The sequence below is a fragment of the Salvelinus alpinus genome, chromosome 18 (assembly GCF_045679555.1).
Source record: "Salvelinus alpinus chromosome 18, SLU_Salpinus.1, whole genome shotgun sequence".
NCBI lineage: Eukaryota > Metazoa > Chordata > Actinopteri > Salmoniformes > Salmonidae > Salvelinus > Salvelinus alpinus.
The window spans coordinates 1,413,474-1,440,439 of NC_092103.1; the positions used below are offsets into that span (position 1 = coordinate 1,413,474).

General features: G+C 39.2%; 1 protein-coding gene across 1 annotated transcript in view; it reads left to right on the forward strand.

Annotated features, from left to right (window-relative positions):
* LOC139543486 (potassium/sodium hyperpolarization-activated cyclic nucleotide-gated channel 1-like) overlaps positions 1–21,012 on the forward strand; it is a 202,446-nt gene extending 181,434 nt beyond the window's left edge. The window contains exon 8 of the mRNA XM_071349592.1: positions 17,553–21,012. Coding sequence (XP_071205693.1) covers positions 17,553–18,670 — 1,118 coding nt within the window. The 3' untranslated portion in view covers positions 18,671–21,012. The remainder of the gene's footprint in view (positions 1–17,552) is intronic.
* Positions 21,013–26,966: the final 5,954 nt, after the last annotated feature.

The following is a 26,966-nucleotide window of genomic DNA, read 5'->3' on the forward strand; positions in this document are numbered from 1 at the left end:
TCCCCTATAAGTTCAGGTTTGCGGTCGGGAGTCCGCACCTTTGGGGGGGGGGGTACTGTCACGCTCTGACCTTAGTTATCTATGTTTTTTGTATTCTTTTGGTCAGGTCATGGTGTGACGAGGGTGGGTATGTGTGTTTTGTCTTGTCTAAGGTTTTTGTATATCTAGAAGTTTTTGTAAGTCTAGGTAATTGTAGGTCTATGGTGACCTGAATTGGTACCCAATCAGAGGAAGCTGTTTATCGTTGACTCTGATTGGGGATCCTATTTAGGTTGCCATTTTCCATTTTGGTTTCGTGGGTTCTTGTCTATGTGTAGTTGCCTGTTTCAGCACTCGTTGTATATAGCTTCACGTCCGTTTTGTTATTTTGTTTAGTGTTCTTTCTTTATTAAAAGAAGAATGTATTCATATCACGCTGCGCCTTGGTCTCATCAATACGACGAACGTGACAGCCTGGGCCTGCAGGACGCAAAGTTCTTTATTTGTCAGACGAATCATTGGGTCGAAACTAGAGAACAGTACAAAACAAGTGAACACACATGGTTAATGTTCTGAGGATTAAAAAATATATATATATATAAAACATTACTTACCGAGCCGTGATGCCCGCAGATTACAGATTGCCTTTGCCGATCGACTCACTCATCAGTGAGTCAATGGCTTAAATAGTCATTGACTCACTCACGCGTTGAAAAGGATCGAGATGGAGTCACAATCCATGTCAGGCACACCTGTGAGCTCTGGAACTCCACCTCCGGCAGGCAGAGTCAACAGGCAGAATGTCACCCTGACATTTTCATTCCTCTTCTATTTTAGCGCTGTTTCTGCTGCTCTGAGACAAGCACGACACAGGGATTCTTTAGCTAAAAAGCACAGTACTGTACTGCCAGACATCATGTTGTAAAGCCCCATATTTTCCATTCCATCCTAACAGAAACCCAGAGGGTTTTTTGTTTTTCATGGATGAGAAACACCATTGTATAAATCAAATTAGTTAAGCATGTACCAGTCAAAAGTTTGGACACACCTACTCATTTAAGGATTTTTCTATATTTTTACTATTTTCTACATTGTAGAAAAATAGTGAAGACATCACAATTATGAAATAATCAGTTAACAAATTCCTATTTACAAGGACAGCCTACTCCTTCCTCCCAAACGGGGAACCCCGGTCTCCCGCGTGCCCCGCATTCTGTAGTACAGACATGGCCTGCTCTCCGTTATGTAAGGAATTAGGCACTTTCCCATGTTAACTACAGTATGTATTGTAGATTGTAAAATCAACCCCATATACTATGTTATTACAAAAAATATTTTAAATTCTCTGGTAATGCAAATACGTAATACTATCAAATGCTTCTCAAAGATGCCCTCTGGTGGTCAAACTAGCAATAACTTGCAGTAACAGAAAAAATGGCTGAGAATTAAATGACGTGCCACAGAATGCTGCGGCAGCACGCAATGTGTGCCACAGTATGACGCAGCTTTTAATGGAGGAACCACTGTATGTAGATATTCCATAAAATAATCAGCCATTTCCAACATTAACAATGTCTACACTGTATTTCTGATCAATTTCATGTTATTTTAATGGACAAAAAAATTGCTTTTCTTTCAAAAACAAGGACATTTCTAAGTGACCCCGAACTTTTCAACGGTAGTGTAAGTAATGCATCCGTATTGAAAAGGCACCTCTTTTATATTGTATGTACTGTACGTACTCTTTGTCCTAAGACGCCCATTATATGTTTTCACATAAAGTATATTATCTATTAGGACAAAGTATAGCAGATAGCTTGGTAAACAATACTTTATTATGTTCCTAAATGCCTTTGTCAGGATTTAGATTTTAACTGAAGTACAAAGTTAACTGATGTTGTATGCAATATTATTCTTTATAGAGAGCACATTTTGCGTCTCTCAACTTCAGTTTATGCATTGAGAGGCTTTATTTTGAAGTGGATGGCAGGGATATTGGAATGTTTTGCTTCTCCATGCGAGTCTTACTTTCATATTGTACACATACTTTATTTTGCCCCCATTTATTCCCTAGCCCTCTACTAAATGATTTTCTCCTTTTGAATTTCCACTTTCTTGAAGGATGTTAAGCTAGACTTGGGCCCATCTAGCCTTGTTTAAATCTTTGACAAGCATATATCTTAACAAAACTTATATAGATTCCTTAAAATAAAAAGGAGCTATTTCAATCATTAAATTCGAATATAATTGTTTTAATAAATCAGACACCATATTGAAGAGAGTCTTTTAGCATAAAGCATTAAACAGTCATGTACCATTACCGAAAGAAAATACGAATTGGGTAGGAGTGGTTGGGAATATTTGTCATCCTAAAGTATGGTGAGGGCTAGAGACTTGTTAAAATAAGCTATTAAGCAAAAACTCATGGACATTTTATAAATTGCATGGACAAATATTTGATATAAAACAGCAGAACATTATTGTGAATTTGATCTATAACAAATCTTACAAAATTACACTTGACAGGATTCTCAGGCACTTTATCATTCTATCTACAACTGCAGTGCCTTTGGAAAGTATTCAGACCCCTTGACCTTTTCCACATTTTGTTAGGTTACAGCCTTATTATAAAATGTATGAAAGTTTTTTTCCCTCATATCTACACACAATACCCCATAATGACAAAAGAATAACTGGTTTGTAGAAATGAAATATTACATTTACATAAGTATTCAGACCCTTTACTCAGTACTTTTTTAAAGCACCTTTGGCAGTGATTACATTCTTGAGTCTTCTTGGGTATGACGCTACAAGATTGGCACACTTGTATATGGGGAGTTTCTCCCATTCTTCTGTACAGATCATTTCAAGCTCTGTCAGGTTGGATGGGGAGCGTTGCTATACAGCTATTTTCGGATCTCTCCAGAGATGTTCGATCGGGTACAAGTCCGGGCTCTGGCTGGGCGACTCACATTTTACATTTACATTTTAAGTCATTTAGCAGACGCTCTTATCCAGAGCGACTTACAAATTGGAAAGTTCATACATATTCATCCTGGTCCCCCCGTGGGGAATGAACCCACAACCCTGGCGTTGCAAGCGCCATGCTCTACCAACTGAGCCACACGGGACTCAAGGACATTCAGAGACTTGTGCCGTAAGCCACTTGTGTGTTGTCTTGGCTGTGTGCTTAGGGTCGTTGTCCTGTTGGAAGGGGAACCTTCGCCCCAGTCTGAGGTCCTGAGCGCTCTGGAGCAGGTTTACATCAAGGATCTCTCTGTACTTTGCTCCATTCATCTTTGCCTCTATCCTGACTAGTCTCCCAGTCCCTGCCACTGAAAAACATCCCCACAGCATGATGCTGCCACCACCATGCTTTACCGTAGGGATGGTGCCAGGTTTCCTCCAGACGTGACGCTTGGCGTTCAGGCCAAAGAGTACAATCTTGGTTTGATCGGACCAGAGAATCTTGTTTATCTTGGTCTGAGAGTCTTTAGTTGCCTTTTGGCAAACTCCAAGTGGGCTGTCATGTGCCTTTTGCTGAAGAGTGGCTTCCGTCTGGCCACTCTACCATAAAGGCCTAATTGGTGGCGTGCTGCAGAGATGGTTGTCCTCCTGGAAGGTTCTCCCATCTCCACAGAGGAACTCTAGAGCTCTGTCAAAGTGACCATCGGGTTCTTGGTCACCTCCCTGACCAAGGCCCTTCTCCCCTGATTGCTCAGTTTGGCCGGGTGGCCAGCTCTAGGAAGAGTCTTGGTGGTTCCAAACTTCTTCCATTTAAGAACGATGGAGGCCACTGTGTTCTTGGGGACCTTCATTGCTGCAGAAATGTTTTGGTACCCTTCCCCAGATCAGTGCCTCGACACAGTCCTGTCTTGGAGCTCTACGGACAATTCCTTCGACCTCATGGCTTGGTTTTTGCTCTGACATGCACTGTCGACTGTGGGACCTTATATAGACAGGTGTGTGCCTTTCCAAATCATGTCCAATCAGTTGAATTTACCACAGGTGGACTCCAATCAGGTTGTAGAAACATCTCAAGGATGATCAATGGAAACAGGATACACCGGAGCTCATTTTCGAGTTTCGTAGCAAAAGGTCTGAGTTCTTATGTAAATAAGGTATTTCTGTTTTTAATGAATCTGCAAAAGTTTCTAAAAACCTGTTTTCACCTTGTCATTATGGGGTATTGGGTGTAGATTGATGAGGAAATTGTTTTATTTAAATCATTTTAGAATAAGGCTGTAATGTAACAAAATGTGGAAAAAGTCAAGGGGCCTGAATACTTTCCGAAGGCACTGTATAATTAAAATGATTGGAGTGGAGTGGAGTTTTTGTATAGGCACCCAGTGTCTTTTAAAATAACAAATTCTGTGAGAAGATTTTTATCAAATCAATTTGAATTTGCAGAACGACAGTGTGCAAATGTCTCAAACCCGGATTAAGCCCGTGGTTGGTGTTTATTTCCTGTTTGTTTTTTCTTATTAGTAGTAAGGTATATTTGTTTGTCTGACTCAGGCATGTTGATATTGAATTTATTTGCATCCCTAGTATTGGCTCAACATTGCAATATTATTGTGACAGGCAAGTCGGCGTCAATCGATAAAACATGATGTCATGGTTGGGATATGCCATTCAGATCGAATTAATAGTCCATAGGGCCTATACGATATGGTATGTCATACTAGTGAAAATATACCATTTACTGGTCATATGAATCAATCCTCCCATATCTTTAAACAACTGGCTATAGTACTGTACATCAGTTCCATTGCCCTGTAGATTCTGAGGGTGTGTTTACTACCCTCTGAAACGTATGCCCCTTTGACCTCTGTGGTGGTCGTGATTTACATTTGCCCTTTTCACCAAAGATTTAGGTAGGCTTTTTTTTTTAAAGCCAACCGATGAGTCACATTATGTTTGGCTTTAAAACAAGAGCTGGCTGCCGGCTCTTAAAATAACACTTCTCCTAAATCAGGAAGTGTTATGGGATAAATCCGTTCATTTGGACTTTAAAAAAGGGTGTTTTGTCTCATACAAGGGAAAATACAATGTCATGATCAGTGCTGGATGTCTCGTTTATATATGGGCTGCATTTGGTTAAGTGCTTGTCTGGTTGGTTCTTTAAAAAAAAAAGTACCATGCATTGAAACAAATAACATGTTGCACAATTCATTGTATCTCTATCTAAAAATTATTTGACCAGGAGTTCCTCTTGAGATGAGCACATCTCGTTATCAAGAGTGTCCTGGCCGACGAATAGGCAGCAGGTAAACGCTTTATTACACTTACAATATTCGCACATCCAGGTAAAATGACCCAGAGGGACACTAAAATGGATCCGAACTCAAATACATCTTCCAGAACATGAACTCACAAAGTTACATTAATTCACAAGGTGATTTCCTTCCTTCATTGAAAAGAAACCTGAAGTTCCCCACAGTAGGTGTAACATATTTTTTTGTTGTGAACATACAGGTTGATAAATGATGATTTTCTACGTAGTAATTTGACAGAGGTAACTCAAACAAAGGAATATTGATAAAATATAACATGTACTGTTTCTGTAAGCATTTGTATTATCCTGACCATTAGATGTTACAAGATTGACTACAGTAATTGTTCATATCTGGCATTTGATCACAAATGATAACATTTCCTTAGATTACTAAGTACTTGGATAGTATCAATGCAACTATACACATATTGTTGAGTGAAGGAATCCATTTTCATCCGGTTCTATAATGTTTTTAATTATTTCAGAATTATTAGTTTATTCCGGTGTGTGAATAACTGCATTTTGTGATTGAGCATTTTTTGAAAAAAAATATTTGTTGAGGAAACAATTAGTTTTGATTAATAAAAAAAAACTAATTGAGATGTTGAGCTGATCTTTTTTTTTCTCAGTACAACAGTTAGAGAGACAGGGGTGAAAACCTAAGCAGCTTAATGCCCTTCCTATTTTTTGAGTTTGGGCTGACGTCATAGTAAGCAACCACCTGGTGAGGTGCTTGAGCTCTGTGTACCACAGCATTGGTACCACTGTTCCGCCCCGTCAGTAATTACCATAGGTTGGGATAAACCTGCACAGACTGGTCGGTTAGATAACCAATCAAAGGCATGAAATCCTATTGTCTCTTTATTGATTAAAGCCACAGTCAAATTAAAGTGAATACACTTTAATCTGAAGGGCCTAGGTGGCAAAGTCATTTTTAACATGGGATGCAACAGGAATGTTCTGTATGTTTTTGAATAAACTTAAAGTTTGTTACTCATGATAACTCATCAATCAGTGAAAGGTTTTGGATAAATTTTTATATTCAAAAGTAGTTCAAGTTTGACAGCAGTTTCTTTCCTTGGTTGGTCATTATAACCAACATCAATGTTTTTTGTTATTTTTATTGTTGTTCTCGTGGTTACTTCTGTTAACCATCCTTTGTTTCATTTTTTATTTATTTTCAATTTCTTTATTGGTGTAGTATTTATTTTCCCCAGCGCACTGACATAATGGGTTGACAGTTATCACCATGCCATTAGTTCAACCCTTACAAACAGCAAAATACAAAAATGCTTTGTGAAATAGCTACTGAAATAGTTGATTACCCATTTCCGTATATTTCGGTGCATTTTCATGTCTAAAGACAATAAATATTCATCATAAACACTAGTACTATCCTTTCACGAAAAAGGAAACCAAGTACAGTATGTTGAAAGAAAACTACAGCGCCTTCGGAAAGTATTCAGACCCCTTGACTTTTTCCACATTGTTACATTACAGCCTTATTCTAAAATGTATTAAATAAATACAAAAATCACAGCAATCTACACACAATACCCCATAATGACAAAGAGAAAACCGGTTTTTAGAATAAAAAAAACAGAAATAACCTATTTACATAAGTTTTGAGAACCTTTGCTATGAGACTCAAAATTGAGCTCAGGTGTATCCTGTTTACATTTGTCATCCTTGAGATGTTTGTACAACTTGGAGTCCACCTGCGTTAAATTAATTGATTGGATATGATTTGGAAAGGCACATACCTGTCTATATAAGGTTCAATTGTCCGTAGAGCTCCGAGACAGGATTGTGTCGAGGCACATATCTGGGGAAGGGTACCAAAACATTTCTGCAGCATTGAAGGTCCCCAATAACACAGTGGCCTCCATCATCCTTAAAAGGAAGAAGTTTAGAACCACCAAGACTCTTCTTAGAGCTGGCCTCCCGATAAACCCGATGGCCACTCTGACAGAGCTCTAGAGGTCCTCTGTGGAGATGGGACAACCTTCTAGAAGGACAACCATCTCTGCAGCACTCCACCAATCAGGCCTTTGTGGGAGAGTGGCCAGACGGAAGCCACTCTTCAGTAAAAGGCACAGGACTGTCCTCTTGGAGTTTTCCAAAAGGCAACTAAAGACTCTCGGGCTATGAGAAACAAGATTCTCTGGTCTGATGAAACCAAGATTGAACTCTTTGGCCTGAATGCCAAGTGTCATGCCTGGTACCATCCCTACGGTGAAGCATGGTGATGGCAGCATCAAGCTGTGGGGATGTTTTTCAGTGGCAGGGACTGGGAGACTAGTCAGGAGAGAGGCGAAGATGAACGGCGCAAACTACAGAGAGATCCTTGATGAAAACCTGCTCCAGAGTGCTCAGGGCCTCAGACTGGGGCGAAGGTTCACTTTCCAACAGGACAACAACCCTAAGCACACAGCCAAGACAACGCAGGCATGGCTTTGGCACAAGTCTCTGAATGTCCTTGAGTGGCCCAGCCAGAGGAATAAAAAACTTGAAGCCGATTTAACATATCTGGAGAGACTTGAAAATAACTGTGCCGCAACGCTCCCCATCCAACCTGACAGAGCTTGAGAGGATCTGCAGAGAAGAATGGGAGAAACTCCAAGAAAATATAGGTGTGCCAAGCTTGTAGCGTCGTACCCAAGAAGACTCGGTGCTGTAGTTTCTGCAAAAGGTGCTTTAACAAAGTACTGAGTAAAGGGTCTGAATACTTATGTAAATGTGAAATTTCCAGTTTTGATTTGTTATTATGGGGTATTGTGTGTAGATTGATGAGGGGGGAAAAACAATTTAATACATTTTGGAATAAGGCTGTAAACGTACCAAAATGTGGAAAAAGTCAAGGGGTCTGAATACTTTCTGAAGGCACTGTATATAACAGAAATATGGGTAAAAAAAAATGGGGAAAAGTTGTATAAGAATAACACCAGGGCAACAGTAAATATACATAAACATACTCTAACCTCACCTGTTAATCTATAACTAGAAACCTGAGCTTTGGGAAATGTTGCTTATCATTTAAAAGAGTTTTCATTTTATTCCACTTCTGTCAGTCACAGTAGACATTTCTAAGCATGCCTATCTAGTTCCCTTGATTGTTAATTTAGATTTAGTAGTACCAGAATGGCTAGGTATACAGTATTTGGTATAGTGCATAATATACAGTAACTATATTACTCCCAAATAAGCAGCATTTAATACTGTGATCTCTACAAACCTCAGCTTCGATCAGAGTCAAAGTTTGCTGAGCTGTATGATATTTTATTGTACTGTACCTGATTTACAAGGCCCCTTAACCCACCACTCCAGTCCTCCATCCCATATCCTTATGTTTTAAGAATAGAATGTCTGTGCCATGTTGTGCTCCCCATCCACAGTGTTTAATGATGAAGCATTCTGTTCAGCAATACTGTATATGCTGATGTCATGTAAGTCTATTGTAACCCTGCACTCAGTGTCTGGTGTTAGCATTAGCATCTAGCCACTTCCCTAGTGTTCAACATCGTGATCGGTCAGAGTCTTAATGTTCAGCGCTGTCATTGGTCCGTATCCAAGGGAATCACAGCCAAGCCAATGACTGATTGACTTCCGTGGAATGACTAATAAAGTACTCATCGGCTCTCTAGTGGTTAGTGCATTGGGCCAGTAACTGAAAGGTTGCTGGATCGAATCCCCGAGCTGACAAGGTAAAAATCTGTCGTTCTGCCCCTGAACATGGCATTTAACCCACTGTTCCCCAGCAGGCCGCCATTGTAAAATAAGAATTTGTTCTTACTTGCCTAGTTAAATAAAGATAAACACAACAACAACAAAAATGAAATACCCAGTCTGAGAGAATCAATCACACCTGATCCACCTGCCAATGCTAATCCAGTGCTAGCGACAGCGCTATAAAACTGTCCCTGACAATTATTACTTTGAGCTGGTTGATGAGGCATAATGTGAGGCATAACAAGGACTTGGGTTGTGTCCCAAAATGGTGCCCTATTCCCTATAAAGTTCACTACTTTTGACCAGAGCCCTATTGGCTCACTATAAAGAGAATGGGGTTCCTTTTCCGACGCAAACCTAGAGATGGATTTCCCAACACTACCTCACTAGGAATCCAGTGATCCCCTTGATTCTCTTTCACACAACGCTATGGATATTAAAATCCTGTCGTTTTTAATGTGCCCTGCCGTTGACACGGCCATCTGTACAGCTGACCGTATGCCAACTGGGAGGCAATACCCCATGATCGTAATGACAATGCCACGAACACTGTATTTTCTAAAGGATAGCTATTATAAGGCTAAAACCAGTTGAACTGACAGCCGCTTTGCAAAGTTTTGCTATGCCTTTAGTCATCAATCTCGCAAGAGGGCAATATTTTATTAATGTAGTATCCCCCCCAGAAAGCTATGACCTTTGGCTTTCACCTGGAATTGTTTATTTATGTCTGAGAAAAAAAACTATTTTCAACCCAAATGACCTAGTACACCATAAAAGTATAATAAAACATATACAAACATGAGGATATGACAACAACAACAAAAAGAATGTATGAATGAATAAGCCTTTTCATATTTTATAATATGTCCATATATTGTTATAATATGTCCATATATTGTTATAATATGTTTTAGGAACATCTTCCCAAAATATTTCACCTTCTTTATTACTTTACCAAACATATAGTGATAGTCCAAACCTTAGTGATAGTCAAAATCTGTTACATTTGGGCCATTTAAACTGCGTCTGTCCCTCCTATAGGCAAGGAGAGAAGGGCTATGTAAAGGGCTTGATTTTGTCGTTCTGATCATATGCAATGTGTCTGCCTCCGACATAAAACAAATGTTTGACTTTGACACGAAATGACTTCTTTACTTACTTTAGGTTTAAGGAAGTGCGTAGGTCACATTCATTATCATAGAGCTATGAATATGATGTATTTAGATCCGCTTGCTTGAGACAAATTCAGCGATTGCTTTGCCATGTCTGTGCCATGAAGCAGTCGAGCTGGATATTTTTTTTACGAAGGACCGCCGATTTGATGCATAGTTGTAGTCGAGTGGTATAAATGGATTGAATGATGCAGCCTACCACCAGAGGAAGGCACATGCACGTATATTCGACAGAGGATGTTTGCAAGGTCCTGGGAAAGTCTGGATGGCTGCTTCTGACTTATAAAACGGTGGGAAATCAATAAAATAAGTCATGTAAACTTATACATATTTTTTAAAGTAATTCTAGTGCCCAATTTTGGGGACTGTCAGCTTAAGAGAGTATTAATGTAGATTAAATGGAAAACTTTTCTTGACCTACACAAATTTACCTTCTATCTGCTAAGATACTCATAAGAATAAAAGTTCAGAGTTATAGACATTCCGGCCTGTATAAAATGTCTGCATCCTTGAAAATAGTGACCAGCACACAAAGCTAGAAAACGTCTCTTTTTAAGGCCATAGCCCGAAGACGAATGAGCCTTGGGTAAAGGTGACAGCACTCAGCACCTCACTCTGCCATCCTTAGTAACCAAAAAGGTTTCTCAGCTGTCGCGAGGAAAAGGTCAACAATCCAAAATAAATACATCCTATAAATAGATCTTGACATCTATCGTCATTCATAGCAAACAGGAGGGGTAGAACTATTCTGTTATTTTATTTCATATTGCTTTTGTTCAGAGCAGAGCACCCAAATAAGATACAAATAAAAAGGATTAAAGAAAACGATAAACAATGAGGATTTTTGAATTGCATATATATGTGCATTTGGAAAGTTTTCAGACCCTTTTCCCTTTCCAACATTTTGTTACGTTACAGCCTTATTCTAAAATGTATTAAATATTTGTTTCCCCTCATCAATCTACACTAAATACCCTATAATGACAAAGCGAAAACAGTTTTTTAGACATTTTTGCAAATGTATAAAAAAAAATTAATAAATGAAATTCCTTACTTACATAAGTATTCCGACCCTTTGCTATGAGACTCAAAATTGAGCTCAGGTGCATCCTGTTTCCATTGATCATCCTTGAGATGTTTCTACAACTTGATTGGAGTCCACCTGTGGTAAATTCAATTTATTGGACATGATTTGGAAAAGCAAAAACCTGTCTATATAAGGTCCCACAGTTGACAGTGCATGTCAAAACTAAAACCAAGCCATGAGGTTGAAGGAATTGTACATAAAGCTCTGAAAGAGGATTGTATCGAGGCACAGATCTGGGAAAGGATACCAAACAGTTTCTACAGCATTGAAGGCCCCTAAGAACACAGTGGCCTCCATCATTCTTAAATGGAAAGAGGTTTGGAACCACCAGCACTATTCCTAGAGCTGGCCGCCCGGCCAAAATGAGCAATCGGGGGAGAAAGGCCTTGGTCAGGGAGGTGACCAAGTATCCAATGGTCACTCTGACAGAGCTCCAGAGTTCCTCTGTGGAAATGGGAGAACCTTCCAGAAGGACAACCATCTCTGCAGCATTCCACCAATCAGGCTTTTATGGTAGAGTGGCTAGACGGAAGCCCGATAGCCCGCTTGCAGTATGCCAAAAGGCACCTAAAGGACTCTCATACCATGAGAAACAAGATTCTCTGATCTGATGAAACTAAGATTCAAGATGATGGAGGCCACTGTGTTCTTGTGGACCTTCAATGCTGCAGAAATTGTTTTGCACCCTTCCTCAGATCTGTGCCTCGACACAATCCTGACTCGGAGCTCTTCTGAGAATTTCTTCAGCCTCATGGCTTGGTTTTTGCTCTGACATGCACTGTCAACTTACATAGACAGGTGTGTGCCTTTCCAAATCATGTCCAATAACGTTTGGACACCTAATCATTCAAGGGTTTTTCTTTTTTTAAATGATTTTCTTCATTGCAGAATATTAGTGAAGACATCAAAACTATGAAATAACACATATGGAATTATGTAGTAACCAAAAAAGTGTTAAACAAATCAAAATAGATTTTATATGAGATTCTTAAAAGTAGCCACCCTTTGCCTTGATGACAGCTTTGCACTCTTGGCATTCTCTCAACTAGCTTCGTGAGGTAGTCACCTGGAATGCATTTCAATTAACAGGTGTCCCTTGTTAAAAGTTAATTAGTGGAATTTCTTTCCTTCTTATTGTGTTTTAGACAATCAGTTGTGTTGTGACAAGGTAGGTGGTGGTGGTTTACAGAAAATAGCCCTATTTGCCAAGTCCAAATTACGTCAAGAACAGCTCAAATAAACAAAGACAAAGGACAGTCCATCATTACTTTAACCCTCCTGCTGTGTTCCCGGTCGAATTGGACCAATTTACAAGTTCTCTCTCTGAAAACTGTAGTTCATTTAATCTGATTGTCATAAGGTTCCATGACTTTGTCCACACAGGGCGTCTGAACACACAGAATACATTTGGATGATTTTCATTCACTTTTGGGTGTTTTATTTAACTTTTGTACACCTGTGGAGTTCCCAGTCAAAAATGACCGGTCATTAGAAATGAATGGGTGAGACTACAATTAGTGTATAAAATTGAGTTCAGGCACATGCCTATTCATCAGATGGACACACTTCCTCTTCCAGACCCCACATGCATGTGTGTTTGAACACACACACAACACACACACACACACCTCACTCCCCTTCTTGCCTTCCATTGCAACCCCCACGGGAATCTTTCCCCAATATAATCTTTCTCCCACAGGAAAGACACCTGTTTGCATTCTCACAAACAATCATCACATTGATTCAATAATATGTAGATCTTTTCTCGCCGATCTGGTATATAAAGCTTTTTTGAGGCCTTGCTCACAATTAATTCTGTGGCAGCACAATGACCAAACGACATACTGTATGTGAGGCTCTTGATCATATCTTTGATCATGATACTGGTGAGGAGGAGAGAGGCCAGGAAACTGACAGCGAGGATGCATTAGAGGAGGAAGTGTCAGAAGTTGAACACAGAATATGATCCAGACCAAGAGACAACCAATGTGGAACAATCCAGTGATGAGGAAGAGGGTCATGCTGAGGTTGTTGTTACATTCCGGTTAAAGAATGGGAATTTGTCCTGGTCTTCATCCCCACCTGAGAGGAGAGGTCGGCTGTCGGCTGAACATTATATCAGGATGACCCCAGAGCCAACGAGATATGCCATATCCCGGGTTGATGACATAAAATCCTGCCACTATTTAAACATTTGAAATGGTTTCAAAACAAGTGTCCTTGTTAAACCTTGACACAAAGTAGTCTGTGATAAATAGCGGTCGCAAAAACCATCAAGCGCCATGAACAAGGTTGGGAGTAACGGAAGGGATTACCAAAAAAACGGTAACTGTAAACTTTTGAAAATCTAGATGATTACTTCGAGGATTACTTTTACATTCAGATAGGATGTTTGCGTAAAAAAATCTTTGACACTTCTCTGTTTTCTCAATGACATTTAAATCAGCATTCAAAAAAGGCACAAGTTTAAGTTTGTTCCACTTGAGTGTGTCTGACCACAAGTCAGAGACCACTATGATGATGGATCGCGGTAAAAGAGCAGGAATAGGCTTTTGTAGGCTACAGTCCAAGCTATGTTTTCCTAAGGTGCGACTGCTATCGGCATCTGAAGATTATCCAACTTAAATAAACGCTTGCAGTGGTGTAGTCTACGGTGATACGGATATCACTTATTATTAATATCTACATAGCGCATTGATGTGAATCACACTCCTGCTCTCTCATGTAGCTATTTGCGCCTTATGGACTTGTTGTGGATGGCTGTTCAGAAATCTAAATGTGTATTTGAATCCAATAATGGTTGAATTCAAGAAGTTTAAGCTGCCTATCAATCATTGTTTTTGAAACCAGTGGACAGCACTCTTGCAAAAAAGTACGCTCTTGCAACAGCTGCATAGTGCGGATCCCAGCCTATGAAATAACAGTGGGGCTTTTATTGCTCAATCTAATTCATGCTGATAAAAAATAAAGAGGCAATCTGTAGTTGCTATATCCATTTTCAGATATATTCTAATCACATTATTATACAGTTGAAGTTGGAAGTTTACATACACCTTAGCCAAATACATTAAACTCTGTTTTTCACAATTCCTGACATTTAATCCGAGTAAAAAATCCCTGTTTTAGATCAGTTAGGATCACCACTTTATTTTAAGGATGTGAAATGTCAGAATAATAGTCGAGATAATTATTTATTTCAGCTTTTATTTCTTTCATCACATTCCCAGTGGGTCAGAAGTTTACATACACTCAATTAGTATTTGGTAGCGTTGCTTTTCAATTGTTTAACTTGGGTCAAACACTTCAGGTAGCTTTCCACAAGCTTCCCACAATAAGTTGGGTGAATTTTGGCCCATTCCTCCTGACAGAGCTGGTGTAACTGAGTCAGGCTTATAGGCCTCCTTGCTCGCACAAGCTTTTTAGTTCTGCCCACATATTTTCTATAGGATTGAGGTCAGGGCTTTGTGATTGCCACTGCAATACCTTGTCTTTGTTGTCCTTAAGCCATTTTGCCACAACTTTGGAAGTATGCTTGGGGTCATTGTCCATTTGGAAGACCCATTTGTGACCAAGCTTTAACTTCCTGACTGATGTCTGGAGATGTTGCTTCAATATATCCACATGATTTTCCTGCCTCATGACAATGGTCATTATGGCCAAACAGTTCTATTTTTGTTTCATCAGACCAGAGGATGAAACAAAACATTTCTCCAAAAAGTACGATCTTTGTCCCCATGTGCAGTTGCAAACCGTAGTCTGGCTTTTTTTATGGTGGTTTTGGAGCAGTGGCATCTTCCTTGCTGAGCGGCCTTTCAGGTTATGTCGATATAGGACTCGTTTTACTGTGGAAATATATACTTTTGTACCTTTGGGTAATAGAAAAGTTACGTTACTGATAAAAATGTGGACAGGTAACTAGTAACTGTAATGGATTACATTTAGAAAGTAACCTACCCAACCCTGGCTGTGATGAAATTGGCTCTCATTAGGACCGCCACAGGAAAGGAAGACCCAGAGTTACCTCTGCTGCAGAGGATAAGTTCATTAGAGTTACCAGCCTCTGAAATTGCAGCCCAAATAAATGCTTCACAGAGTTCAAGTAACAGACACATCTCAACATCAACTGTTCAGAGGAGACTGCATGAATCAGGCCTTCATGGTCAAATTGCTGCAAAGAAACTTCCACTAAAGACCACCAATAAGAAGAAGACTTGATTGGGCCAAGAAACATGAGCAATGGACATTAGACATTTGACAATTTATTACAATTAAAACTGTAAAATACCCTATTTGGATAAGTGAACACCCCCCCTGAGTTAATACTTGGTGGAACCACCTTTTGCTTGAATTACAGCCATGAGTCTCTTTGAATACGTCTCTGCTAACTTTGCACACCTAGACTTTGTAATATTTGCACATTCTTCCTTGCAGAATTGTTCAAGCTAAGTCAAAATGCATGGTGACCGCTCATGGACTGCACTCTTCAAGTCATTCCACAGATTCTCGATGAGATTTAGGTCGGGGCTCTGACTAGGCCACTCAAGGACATTCACCATATCCTTCAGCCATTGTACGGTTGCTTTGGCGGTGTGCTTTTGGCCATTGTCTTGTTGAAATGTGAACCATCTTCGCATTTTCAACTTCCTGGCAGAGGGCTGCAGGTTTTACTCAAGAATCTGTCGGCATCTTGCACTGTCCATTTTCACTTCTATCCTGACAAGTGCTCCAGTCCCTGCTGAAGAGAAACACCCCTACAAAAGGATGCGGCCACCGCCATGCTTTACTATAGGCATTGTGTTCTTTAGGTGGAAAGATGTATTGGGTTTTCGCCAGACATATCGTTTTGCGTTCAGGCCAAAAAGTTCCGTTTTGGTCTCATTTGACCACAGCACCTTTGCCACTTGGCCTCGGAATCTACAAATGTGCTTTTTGGCAAAGCTCAAACGAGACTTGATGTGGGGTTTTTTGAGGAGTGTTTTTATTCTTTCCACCCTCCCATAGAGGCCAGATTTGTGGAGTGCTTGTGATATTGTGGTCACATGCACACATTGACCAGTCTTTGCCATAAAGGCCTCTAGCTCCATCAAAGTCGCCATTGGCTTCTTGGTAGCCTCTCTGATCAGTCTTCTCCTTGCCCGGTCATCCAGTTTGGAGGACGGCCTGATCTATGCAGGGTCTGGGTGGTGCCATACGCCTTCCACTTCTTAATAATGGTCTTAACTGTGCTCCGAGGGATAGACAAAGCCTTTGAAATCTTTTAATATCCATCCCTTGACTTGTGCCTTTCCACAACTTTATCTCATAGATCATTTGAAAATACCTTTCGGCCCATAGTGGATTCTTTGCTTTGAATTGTACTACTAAGCAGTGGAGTCCTCTATGAACAACTGCTTTTATTCTGAACTAATCAAAGTCACTACAATTGATCACAAATGGAAGCCAATTAGCTTGATGTGTGATCTGAAAGGTGGTAAATTTGCAATTGCAATTCTAAGGGGGGTGTTCAGTTATCCAAATAGGGTATTTCACTATTTTACATGTCATTAATTTTAGGATAAAAAATATATAATAATCTCACTTGGATATTGTGTGTTACTGTGTGTAAATACAGCCGGAAAATGTATAATTGTATGTGTTTTCATTTCAGTCTGTAAGGCAATAAAAGGTGAACATTTTGAAAGGGGGTTGTGACTTTCTATACCCATTGTATTTTGTATTTAAAAAAATGTTTTATAACTTCATGTCACTAACTTAAACTGTCATTAAACAAATATGTTACAGTAGTGGGGACCTATAGTTTTTAGACTGTGTTGAAATATGTTTAATAGTGGTGGTTGAATCCTTACAGTGTACTCTGCAGTTTATAGCCAACTGTGGTACTACTGAATGTGAAGTTAAATTTAGTAAGGCGTAAATTGAATGTGTTTTTTAATTAGATATTGATTCCTATGGTGTATTTGGGAAAATTATTAGAATCAAACCTTTTTTTTGGGGGGGGGGGGGTATATCCTAAATCCTTATACTACTCTCTATATTAATATCTTACCTTTTACCTCTTACTTCTTAATATCTTATCACTATGTACTATTATGTTTTTTTTCTTACTACAGTACTCTCACTCAGATTTCCTTATACTTATACTTATACCATAGTCACCCCCATTTATACTCACTGTTATCACACCTCATAATAACCAGTGTCATAACATCCACCTTTGCTGGAGTGTATATAGTATGGTTTGTTAATATGTTAGCATGTGTGCCATGGCTGAAGTCAACCTAACCGCTAACTGATCTACTCCTAACAGGAAAGAAGAACAGCCTGCTCCTCCAGAAGTTCCAGAAGGATCTGAACGCTGGGGTGTTCAACACACAGGAGAACGAGATATTGAGGCAGATAATCCGGCAGGACAGGGAGATGGTGATGATGGTGGACCGCAAACAGTCGGTCACAGGGATGTCGGTCACCGGGATGAATTCCACCCCGATATCTGGAAATTCCATAATTAACTCTCCGGCTCAGCAGCCCTACACCACTGCCCTGGGCAACAACCAGTTTCAGCAGTCAGCCGCCCATTTAACATACAGTGCTTCGGGCATCATTGCCCCCTCCGCAGCAGCCGCCGCCCGCATCCTGCCAGCCTCGTCGCAGGGTGTCTACCCTGTCCCCAGTGTCTCCCACAGCAACCTGAACTCATCCTCGCCTGTCCCCCAGACCCCCCCCTCTCTCCAGCAGCAAGGGGCTATCATGTCCCCAGTATCCTTCAACACGGCTGTGTGCAGTCCACCCGTGCAGACCCCTGGGCTGGCGGGACGCAGCTTCCAGTATGGCTCGCCCACCGCCTCCCAGCTCTCCCTTATCCAGCAGCCGCTGCCTACTGCCCTACCACCCCAACAACCACTACCACAGCAACCACAACAGCTGCCCCAGCAAACAGGAGGAGCTGCAGCCACCTTGGCAACACAACAACCACAGCAGCAGCAGCAGCAGCAGCAGCCAACACAGCAGCAAGTCCCTTCACCTCAGAGGAGTGAAATTCTCCACAAGGGCAGCCATACTCTCCAGTCTGGAAGCCTGAGTCAAGATGTGCGCCACCTATCTGCCTCCCAACCCTCCCTGCCCCATGACACATCCCTGGGGCCCAGAGCGCACCCTGGAGTGTCCGGGGACTGCCTGTCCTCCATCGCCCTGCCGGTGGCTGCGGTCCAGGGGACAGGTATGCAGAGCGGTCTCCGCACCACAGTGCCCCAGAGGGTCAACCTGTTCCGCCAGATGTCATCGGGAGCATTGCCCCCGGTGCGAGCGGCGTCCTCTACAGACCAGCACAGGGATTCCACAGGTTCTAGAAAAGATTCTAGAAGAGATTCTAACTTAAGCAGTACAGAGACCGACCAAGATAAGATGCGGTTCGCATCGAATTTATGATCCCATTTTACTTTTTTAAACTTCTGTTTGAATTCATTTTTAATGGAGATACAAAAAAAGAAAGGTGAAATTTAGTGTTTTTTTGTTTTCTCGCATTTTTCTTCTGAAAAAAAATAACCTCATAGAATTCCTGTACAGACTACCCTTGTATTATATTTTAGACACATTTTCTTCCTAAACTTAAGAATGTATATTAAACAAATATATATCAATGTGTAAATCCAACTAGAATATTTGGCAAAGACTTTTTAAAAGCTCTAGTATATAAAACATGAGTATTCCTTTCCGAAAAATATAAATATACAATGTATGGATATTTTTTTTGGGGGGGGAGTTGTTTTGTTTGTTTGTTCTTTTCTGTTTTTGTAAACTGGAATGCGTCGTGATGAATCCTGTGATGAATTTTTTTTTTTTTTTTTTTGTACCTGCGAAAAGAGTAACAAATATCTTCTCATACTACGCAGCTTTGTCACCACTGTGGAATAACTGACGCAAGCAAACCTTGAAACTGTCAAAAAAGCACACACTCAAAACATAAATCTGATAACAAATTAGCGGAACCTTTGTCTTACCTTAGCAATCAAACACAAGTACAGTAGCTAGGTGTTCCATTGCTCTCAGCAATACATCCTCTTGAGCCACAATATCTTCATACAGCGGTTCGGGTCCAAAGGGAATGAAATAAATAGAATTGCTGCTTTTATTTTCATTTTTGGAGAGAAGGATGTTGTGTGGTGTGGGCGAGCGAGGGATGGATGGATGATTCTGTTTTGTCTATTCCTAGTTTCAGACAGTGATAGACGTTATGTAATGTTGCTTAAAAAAACGGTGTACATTTATAATATTTCTAAACTAAAGATTATCAACATTATGCAATAGACTGTGATATGAAGATTATCTATATGTGTGTTGTAAATAGTTTTATAGATCTAGTATTTGCAGATACTGTGTGGTGCATTCTCAATCATAACAGTATCTTACTTCTTTCAGGAACCTGGATATCATTTATATGTGGAAAACAAGTGAATAAGTGACAGCAATACATATGTTCATTAGAGATAAGAAAACCTTAATGCAATAGCTAGCACTACTTGATACTGAGCAATGCCTGTTCTGAAGTCAAACTGAGAATCCTTATTTGTCTGTATAATATGTATGTCCTTGTTTCATAATTCATTTATTTAAAAAGTTCTTAGGGATAGGCATCCCGTCAACGGGACAGTTGTAAATCATGCAGCACCGAGGGTCACGATCGCAGATTTTAGAGAAACAACAAATGTCGGTACATATAAGTGTCTTATATCGGATGAAAGCTTAAATTCATTTTAAGATAACTAACACTTTCCAATCTACAGTAGCTATTACTGCAGGGAAAAAATGCCATGCTATTGTTTGAGGAGAGCTCCTAACAACAAAACACTTTTTTCACCGCGATAGGTTTGATATATTCACCTCTGAAGGTGACATGTGAACTTACATTCTGAAATCTTGCTCTGATTTATTATCCAAAGGGTCCCAGAGATGACATGACGTGTCCTTTTGTTAGATAAAATCCTTTTTCATATCCTAAAAAATATCCTAGCATTTCCACATGTTCAATTTGCAAAGAAAGGAATCTGTGAAAATCTTACCCTGAACATTGTTTCAACCAGTAAAATCACGTTCGTATTTATTCCACAGAGATCCTAGAACGTAACCAGACTTCACTATATCATTCAGAGTGTAGTATATCCTATAGGACACCAAATTTGGTCAGAGAGTGACGCCTTCATGGCATGCCTATGACGCGGGCAGTCTTCACTTGATTGACTATAACTTTGTCAAATATGCACCAATCGGGTCAAACAAAGCTAGCTAGATATACGGGAGTATATGGAAACGTCATATCTGTCGCAAAATGTTGCTGCTATCCTTGTGCGACAGCAAGCCTTTTCCTTTTGGAGAAAAGTTATAAGAATATGTAGAGTTATAAAGTTATGAAGACTGGGTGTTTTGCAAATGTTGAACTTATAATATGGCTACTAATACTGGAAAATCGAAATCAAAGTCCAAGTATACAGATATGATGATATTCTTGCAGAAAAATGTAATGTTAATGTAAATGTCTCCTACATGATTTGCCCAAATGTACCTGGGTGACTTCACACTAAATGTCATGTAGTTCACTCATACTTCAAGTTATCCGTCTGAAACTTTGCACATACACTGCTGCCATCGTGTGGACACCATCGGACACCAACCAGAGCGATGGCTCGATTTCCGACTTTTCTGTTGTATTTCAAAGATGGTGGTAGAAAAAAATAAAAAATAAATGGTTGTTTTTTTCTTTGTATTTTCTTCTACCAGATCTATTGTGTTATATTCTCCTACATTCAATTCACATTTCCACAAACTACAAAGTGTTTCCTTTCAAATGGTACCGAGAATATGCATGTCCTTGCTTCAGGGCCTAAGCTACATGCAGTTAGATTTGGGTATGTCATTTTAGGCGAAAATTGAAAAAAGGGGTTTTTAAAACATCAAGCAAGTACATAAGAAGAGAAAGAAAGATGAAAGATACTTTTTTACACTTGAGAATTTAACACTCATTTATGAGGTCGGCTGCTTAACACTTTATTATACACTTCAAACATGTTTCTTCTTTATGCTACTCCATCTTTGGAACAATATTATTTCTAGAGATGCTATATATGATTTCAATAAAATGGATAAAACCAATAACTTTAATTTGACCAATATATTCATGCTACACAATACAGACATACCTTGTTAAAATGTACGTGAAGTTGTCAATAATATTTTACTGTGGGTGTGTTGGGTGAGTTGCCTACAGCAATTAACAGTTATCATATGTCTGACGACCCACACACAAAATGCCACTTTAGAATTACTGTAAATATGAATCATTGTTGAATCTTATATCTTGACTGCAAATGTTTTAATTACTTTTTGACACCATTTGATTCCCTATTTTTTTCATGAAATTGTTGCTTTCGTCCACTGAAAGAACTGTTATGTTATATTCTGTCAGCATTTTTTTTTATTGTTGATTTTTAACATTTTCTATTCATTGACTAGCCTTTCATATCATGTATTGTGAATAATGTGATAGAATAGTGTGGCAGGTTGAATGCCATTTTTAAAAATCCCATTCAACTCAATGGAAAGAAATCTTCCTGCCGACAGACAATTTATACATTTTCTAGGACTTTTTCAGCAATATGACTATGCTGTAGGTTTGCATTCTAGGAGTGTATAATATCAGCTGTTAACTGGGTATTACTGTGTTGTCAGCTTACCAGTCACAGTCAACTGATGTTGAAGAGACAGATGTGACTTTTCCAGACACTTCTGGAAGTGTCATAAGTCAAGTGTTCAGGGACGATTTTCCAAAAATGTGTCATTAGCGCGAGATCAACACATGCTGGTTTGCATTAAGGTGTCTTTCTCTTGTGTGTGTGTGAATTCATCATATCTGGGCCTAGATACTCTAAACTGACTGGGGAATATCTTAAAAACAGAATACTGTGACTAACATGGGTAATAAGAAGAGTAATTTTTGGGTTGTTGAAAATTTCAATCAAATCAAACAAATTTTCAACATGCTGACAATTATATTCAACATGTGCAATAACAACACATTACAGTAAACAATAGTAACTGTAATAATAGCAACAAAAAAACATGTATGCACTCATTTATTTAGTATCCTGAGGGTCCAGAAATGTGACTCAACTGTGAGTCAATCAAATGAGGTCAAACATGATGACACCGCTTACCCTGTACAGTTGTAGGCTATTTGACATGCTTATGAATTTATGTTTTTGTTTGTTAAAGAACCCAATGAATTGTGTATCACGACCATGTGAGTAATGAGTATGATATTTTCCTCACACACAATAACAACAACCTCTCATGGTTTTAGAGTCGGTCTTCATGGCACCAAACAGGCTCTATCAGTACAGAGTACCCATACAGATAGTTTGACAAATATTTTAACAGTACTTCAATACAGACGTGTTTCAATATTCTACCAATACAGAGTCCACCCACAAAATGTCTCATAAAAAGCATGCACTCACAAACACTTAAAAAAAGGATAATATCAACAACAAAAAATTGACGTTCAATGCACTGTGAGATTATGTTTTGTTGTTTTGTTCATTGTTTGCCTCGACATTATTCATGTCTAACGGAAGCATTTGAATTTTCACAAAAGGACATTAAGTATTTGTGCCTAAAACTATCGCAATGTTCCATTCTTTTTTGTTTTGCGTGTGAAGAGCTGCGGCGCACACATACATTACTTTATCATATGTGTTCTATGTTTCAGTATTTTTATAGAGGAAGATGTAAGCAATGAAGATGGCCAAATGTCTCTGGAATTTTTTAAGACAATGTGAACTTCTATAAAATGGTTCTGTCATTCTATTCTAGCATTCTCAGAATTACAGTAATGACTAGTACAGTAAGAAATGCAGTCTATAGAACTGGGAAGGTATAACATGAAAAGTTGACTAGACATTATAGAAATTCTGAGCACATGTATAACTTTCTTTGTAGCTAGCCACTGATGTTGGGCTGATTATTAATATTGCGCATAATGAAACTGGCCAAAGCAAAACATTCTAAGTAATTTTCTTTGTTTTGAAAACCGATACAGACTCTTCAGTCAGTTAGATTAAGTGGAAAGAAGGTTAAAAGGGAGATAGATATATTATCTAGATTGGAACTCTCTGGCCCATAAAATAGGGTTCTAAACGTGGAGAGATGTTCTATTCCAACAAAGAGCGCTTAATCCTGTTCTGCCACAGTAAGTGTATAGGAACTAGTACTGTACACAGTTCAGATGGATAGCAGCACTGTTGGTTTGTGCTGTTTTTGATGCATGCCTTTGGAGGGAAAGTTTCCTAACTGCTTTTTTCACAATAATTCTGACCACAGCTAGCTAGCATTCTGGAATGGGCATTATGATGATGTATGTAGCACAGCATGAAGGGACACGTGCGTTTACCATTTTAGCAGTATGGAGAACACTGAATAAACCAGCACATAAGTTTGTATAGATATATTTATTTATTTTTGTGCAAAAATAACAAAAGAACAGTGCCCAGAGAAAGGAAATAGGACTTGCATTCACAAAGCCTCAGAGTAGAATTGCTGATCTAGGATCAGTTTTAACTTTTAGATTATAATGAAGATTATATGGACACGGCACTAAACTGATCCTCCTAGATCAGCACTCACACTCTGAGACGCTTTGTGAATACGGGCCCGGACCTTTTGGTTTACGACCTCGACAGTACAGGTTTAATATGTTTACTGATAATGTGCATGTTGTAGAGCGAGAGGGGAAGATTATGGAGATAAGGTTGTAACGAGCCACACGTACACTCCCCTTAAACCCTGCTGACAGACCTGATCATTGTTGAGCTCATTCATGGTAATTAACCAAGGCTGGGTAAAAATAAGCAAATAGTTGGTTACTTGACACAGGCTAAGGAAAGGTACATGTAAAACTTTCTTAGAACTATATGCAGACAAACGGCGTTTGTCAAAAAATTGTTTTATATTTCTGTTTTTATTTTTGTTTGTTTGTAAATAAACCTTCAAAATATAGAAAATAGAATACATTGTCATTTAGCTGCTGAGTTTGCATGTCATTTTGTTTCTCAATGGTTTTAGACAGACAGACAGACAACGATTCCAATCGATCAATAATCTCTCATAGACCACATTTTCTCGTTTCATATTTGATACAGCTAAAGACAGAGAGATGACTGAGAGGAATGCGATGGGATTGAGGGATGATAGAGTGAGAGGAGAGTGGTGGGATGGAGGGATGATGATGATGGAGGGTGGTGGTGGCGGCGACGGTGCCATCAGGAATAGAGTTTATCAGCAGTTACTGGTGAGATGAATAATGGGTGTTCGTTCTGGAGCTCTGGGGATATCCATTCATTACCTCATAATACAGTTATCACTCATAAGGTATTCATACATTAAGACAGATGCCCCTCCCCCTGACAATGCACTTCAGTTGAGGACACCATGGTACACATGTTTAACCATATCCTCTATAGTGCATAGGGCTCTGGTCAAAAGTAGTGCACTATATAGGGAATGTGATGACATTTGAGATGAAGCCAGTGACTCATATCTGAAGGTGTACTGTAACTGTGCTAGTTTATTTGAAAACAAAACATTCATCATTTAGGGATGACACTTATCTTATTACTTTTGTTTTTACAAATTCAAGTAAAGGTAAAGACAAGATTTACTGATCATTCGTGTTTTGCACGTCCCTCACTCGGTCGTCGTTGCCAATGTTATCAAAGTTATACAGACTCCACAGCCATGTTGATGTCCAAAAGTGGAACGAGAGCTAATGACTGTTTCGCCTAAAAACACTATAGGGGCTTGGAAATACGATGACATTGTTCAAGTAAGCAACTATTTAGTAGGAAAAAAACGGTGTCATCATCATCATCATCTCATCAAATTTAGCATTAGCTAGCAAAGTTTGTCAAAAATACATCGCAATTCTAACGTTAGCTAGCTAAAATCTTGTGTTCTCCACTCAATCTTAGCTAGCTAGCTAGCTAATGTTATACAGCAACTAAAGTAAATCTGGAGACATTAATATTATGACAAAAGGTTTTCCCTCTAATCATTTGCATTCTTTAGAAATGTAATTATGTTGTCAAGCCACAGTAATGCACCATAGACCAAATCTTCATCAGCGCCCATTGAGAATGCATTGAGTAGAATGTTCAGTTGGTCATCAGTCCTAAAAGGAATGTCCAAAACAATATTGTGACGAAATGTGCATTCCATGAATACTATACACTACCGTTCAAAAGTTTGTGGTCACCTAGAAATGTACTTGTTTTTTTAACTTCTTTGTGATAGGGGGCAGCATTTTCACTTTTGGATGAATTGCGTGCCCATAATGAACTGCCTCCTACTCTGTCCCAGATGCTAATATATGCATAGTATTATTACTATTGGATATAAAACACTCTGAAGTTTCTAAAACTGTTTGAATGATGTCTGTGAGTATAACAGAACTCATATGGCAGGCAAAAACCTGAGAAAGAAATCCAAACAGGAAGTGAGAATTCTGAGACTGGTCAATATTCAACTCATCGCCTATTCAATTCCCCGTAAGATATGGATCTGTTTGCACTTCCTACGCCTTCCACTAGATGACAACAGTCTGTAGAACGTAGAATGAAGCCTCTACTGTGATGTTGAGCCGGATGGGAGGTGTTTCAGTCATTGGTCTGGCAGAATGCCACTTCCTGGTCACGCGCGTTCCAAACGATATCATCTTGCTTTCCATAACTTCTAGAGAAACAAAGGAATTCTCCGGTTGGAACGTTATTGGATAGTTATGATAACAACATCCTGAAGATTGATTCTCTACTTAGTTTGACCAGTTTATATGACCTGTTATATAACTTTTTGAAGTTTTCGTCCGAGTTCGCCTGCATCTGCGCGAGCGTTTGGACATGTGCACAAAACATGCTAGCAAAAGTAGCTACTTAGACATAAGTAATGGACATTATCGAACAAAACAACGATTTATTGTGGAACTAGGATTCCTGGGAGTGCATTCTGATGAAGATTCATCAAAGGTAAGGGAATATTTATGATGTCATTTCGTATTTCTGTTGACTCCAACATGGCGGAGAAATGTTGTTATATCTTAGCGCCGTCTCAGATTATTGCATGGTGTGCTTTTTCCGCATTTAAAAAAAAAATCTGACACAGCGGTTGCATTAAGAACAAGTGTATCTTTAATTCTATGTAAAACATGTATCTTTCATCAAAGTTTATGATGAGTATTTCTGTTATTTGACGTGGCTCTCTGCAATTTCTCCGGATATTTTGGAGGCATTTCTGAACATGGCGCCAATGTAAACCGAGATTTGTGGATATAAATATGCACATTATCGAACAAAGCATAAATGTATTGTGTAACATGATGTCCTATGAGTGTCATCTGATGAAGATTAAAGATTAATTTAATCTCTATTTCTGCTTTTTGTGACTACTATATTTGGCTGGGAAAATGGCTGTGTTTTTCTGTGGCTATGTACTGAGCTAACATAATCGTTTGGTGTGCTTTCGCCGTAAATCCTTTTTGAAATCAGACATGTTGGCTGGATTCACAACATGTGTAGCTTTAATTTGGTGTCTTTCATGTGTGATTTCATGAAAGATTGATTTTTATAGTAATACAGTATATTTGAATTTGGCGCGCTACATTTTTTCTGGCTTTTGGCCAAGT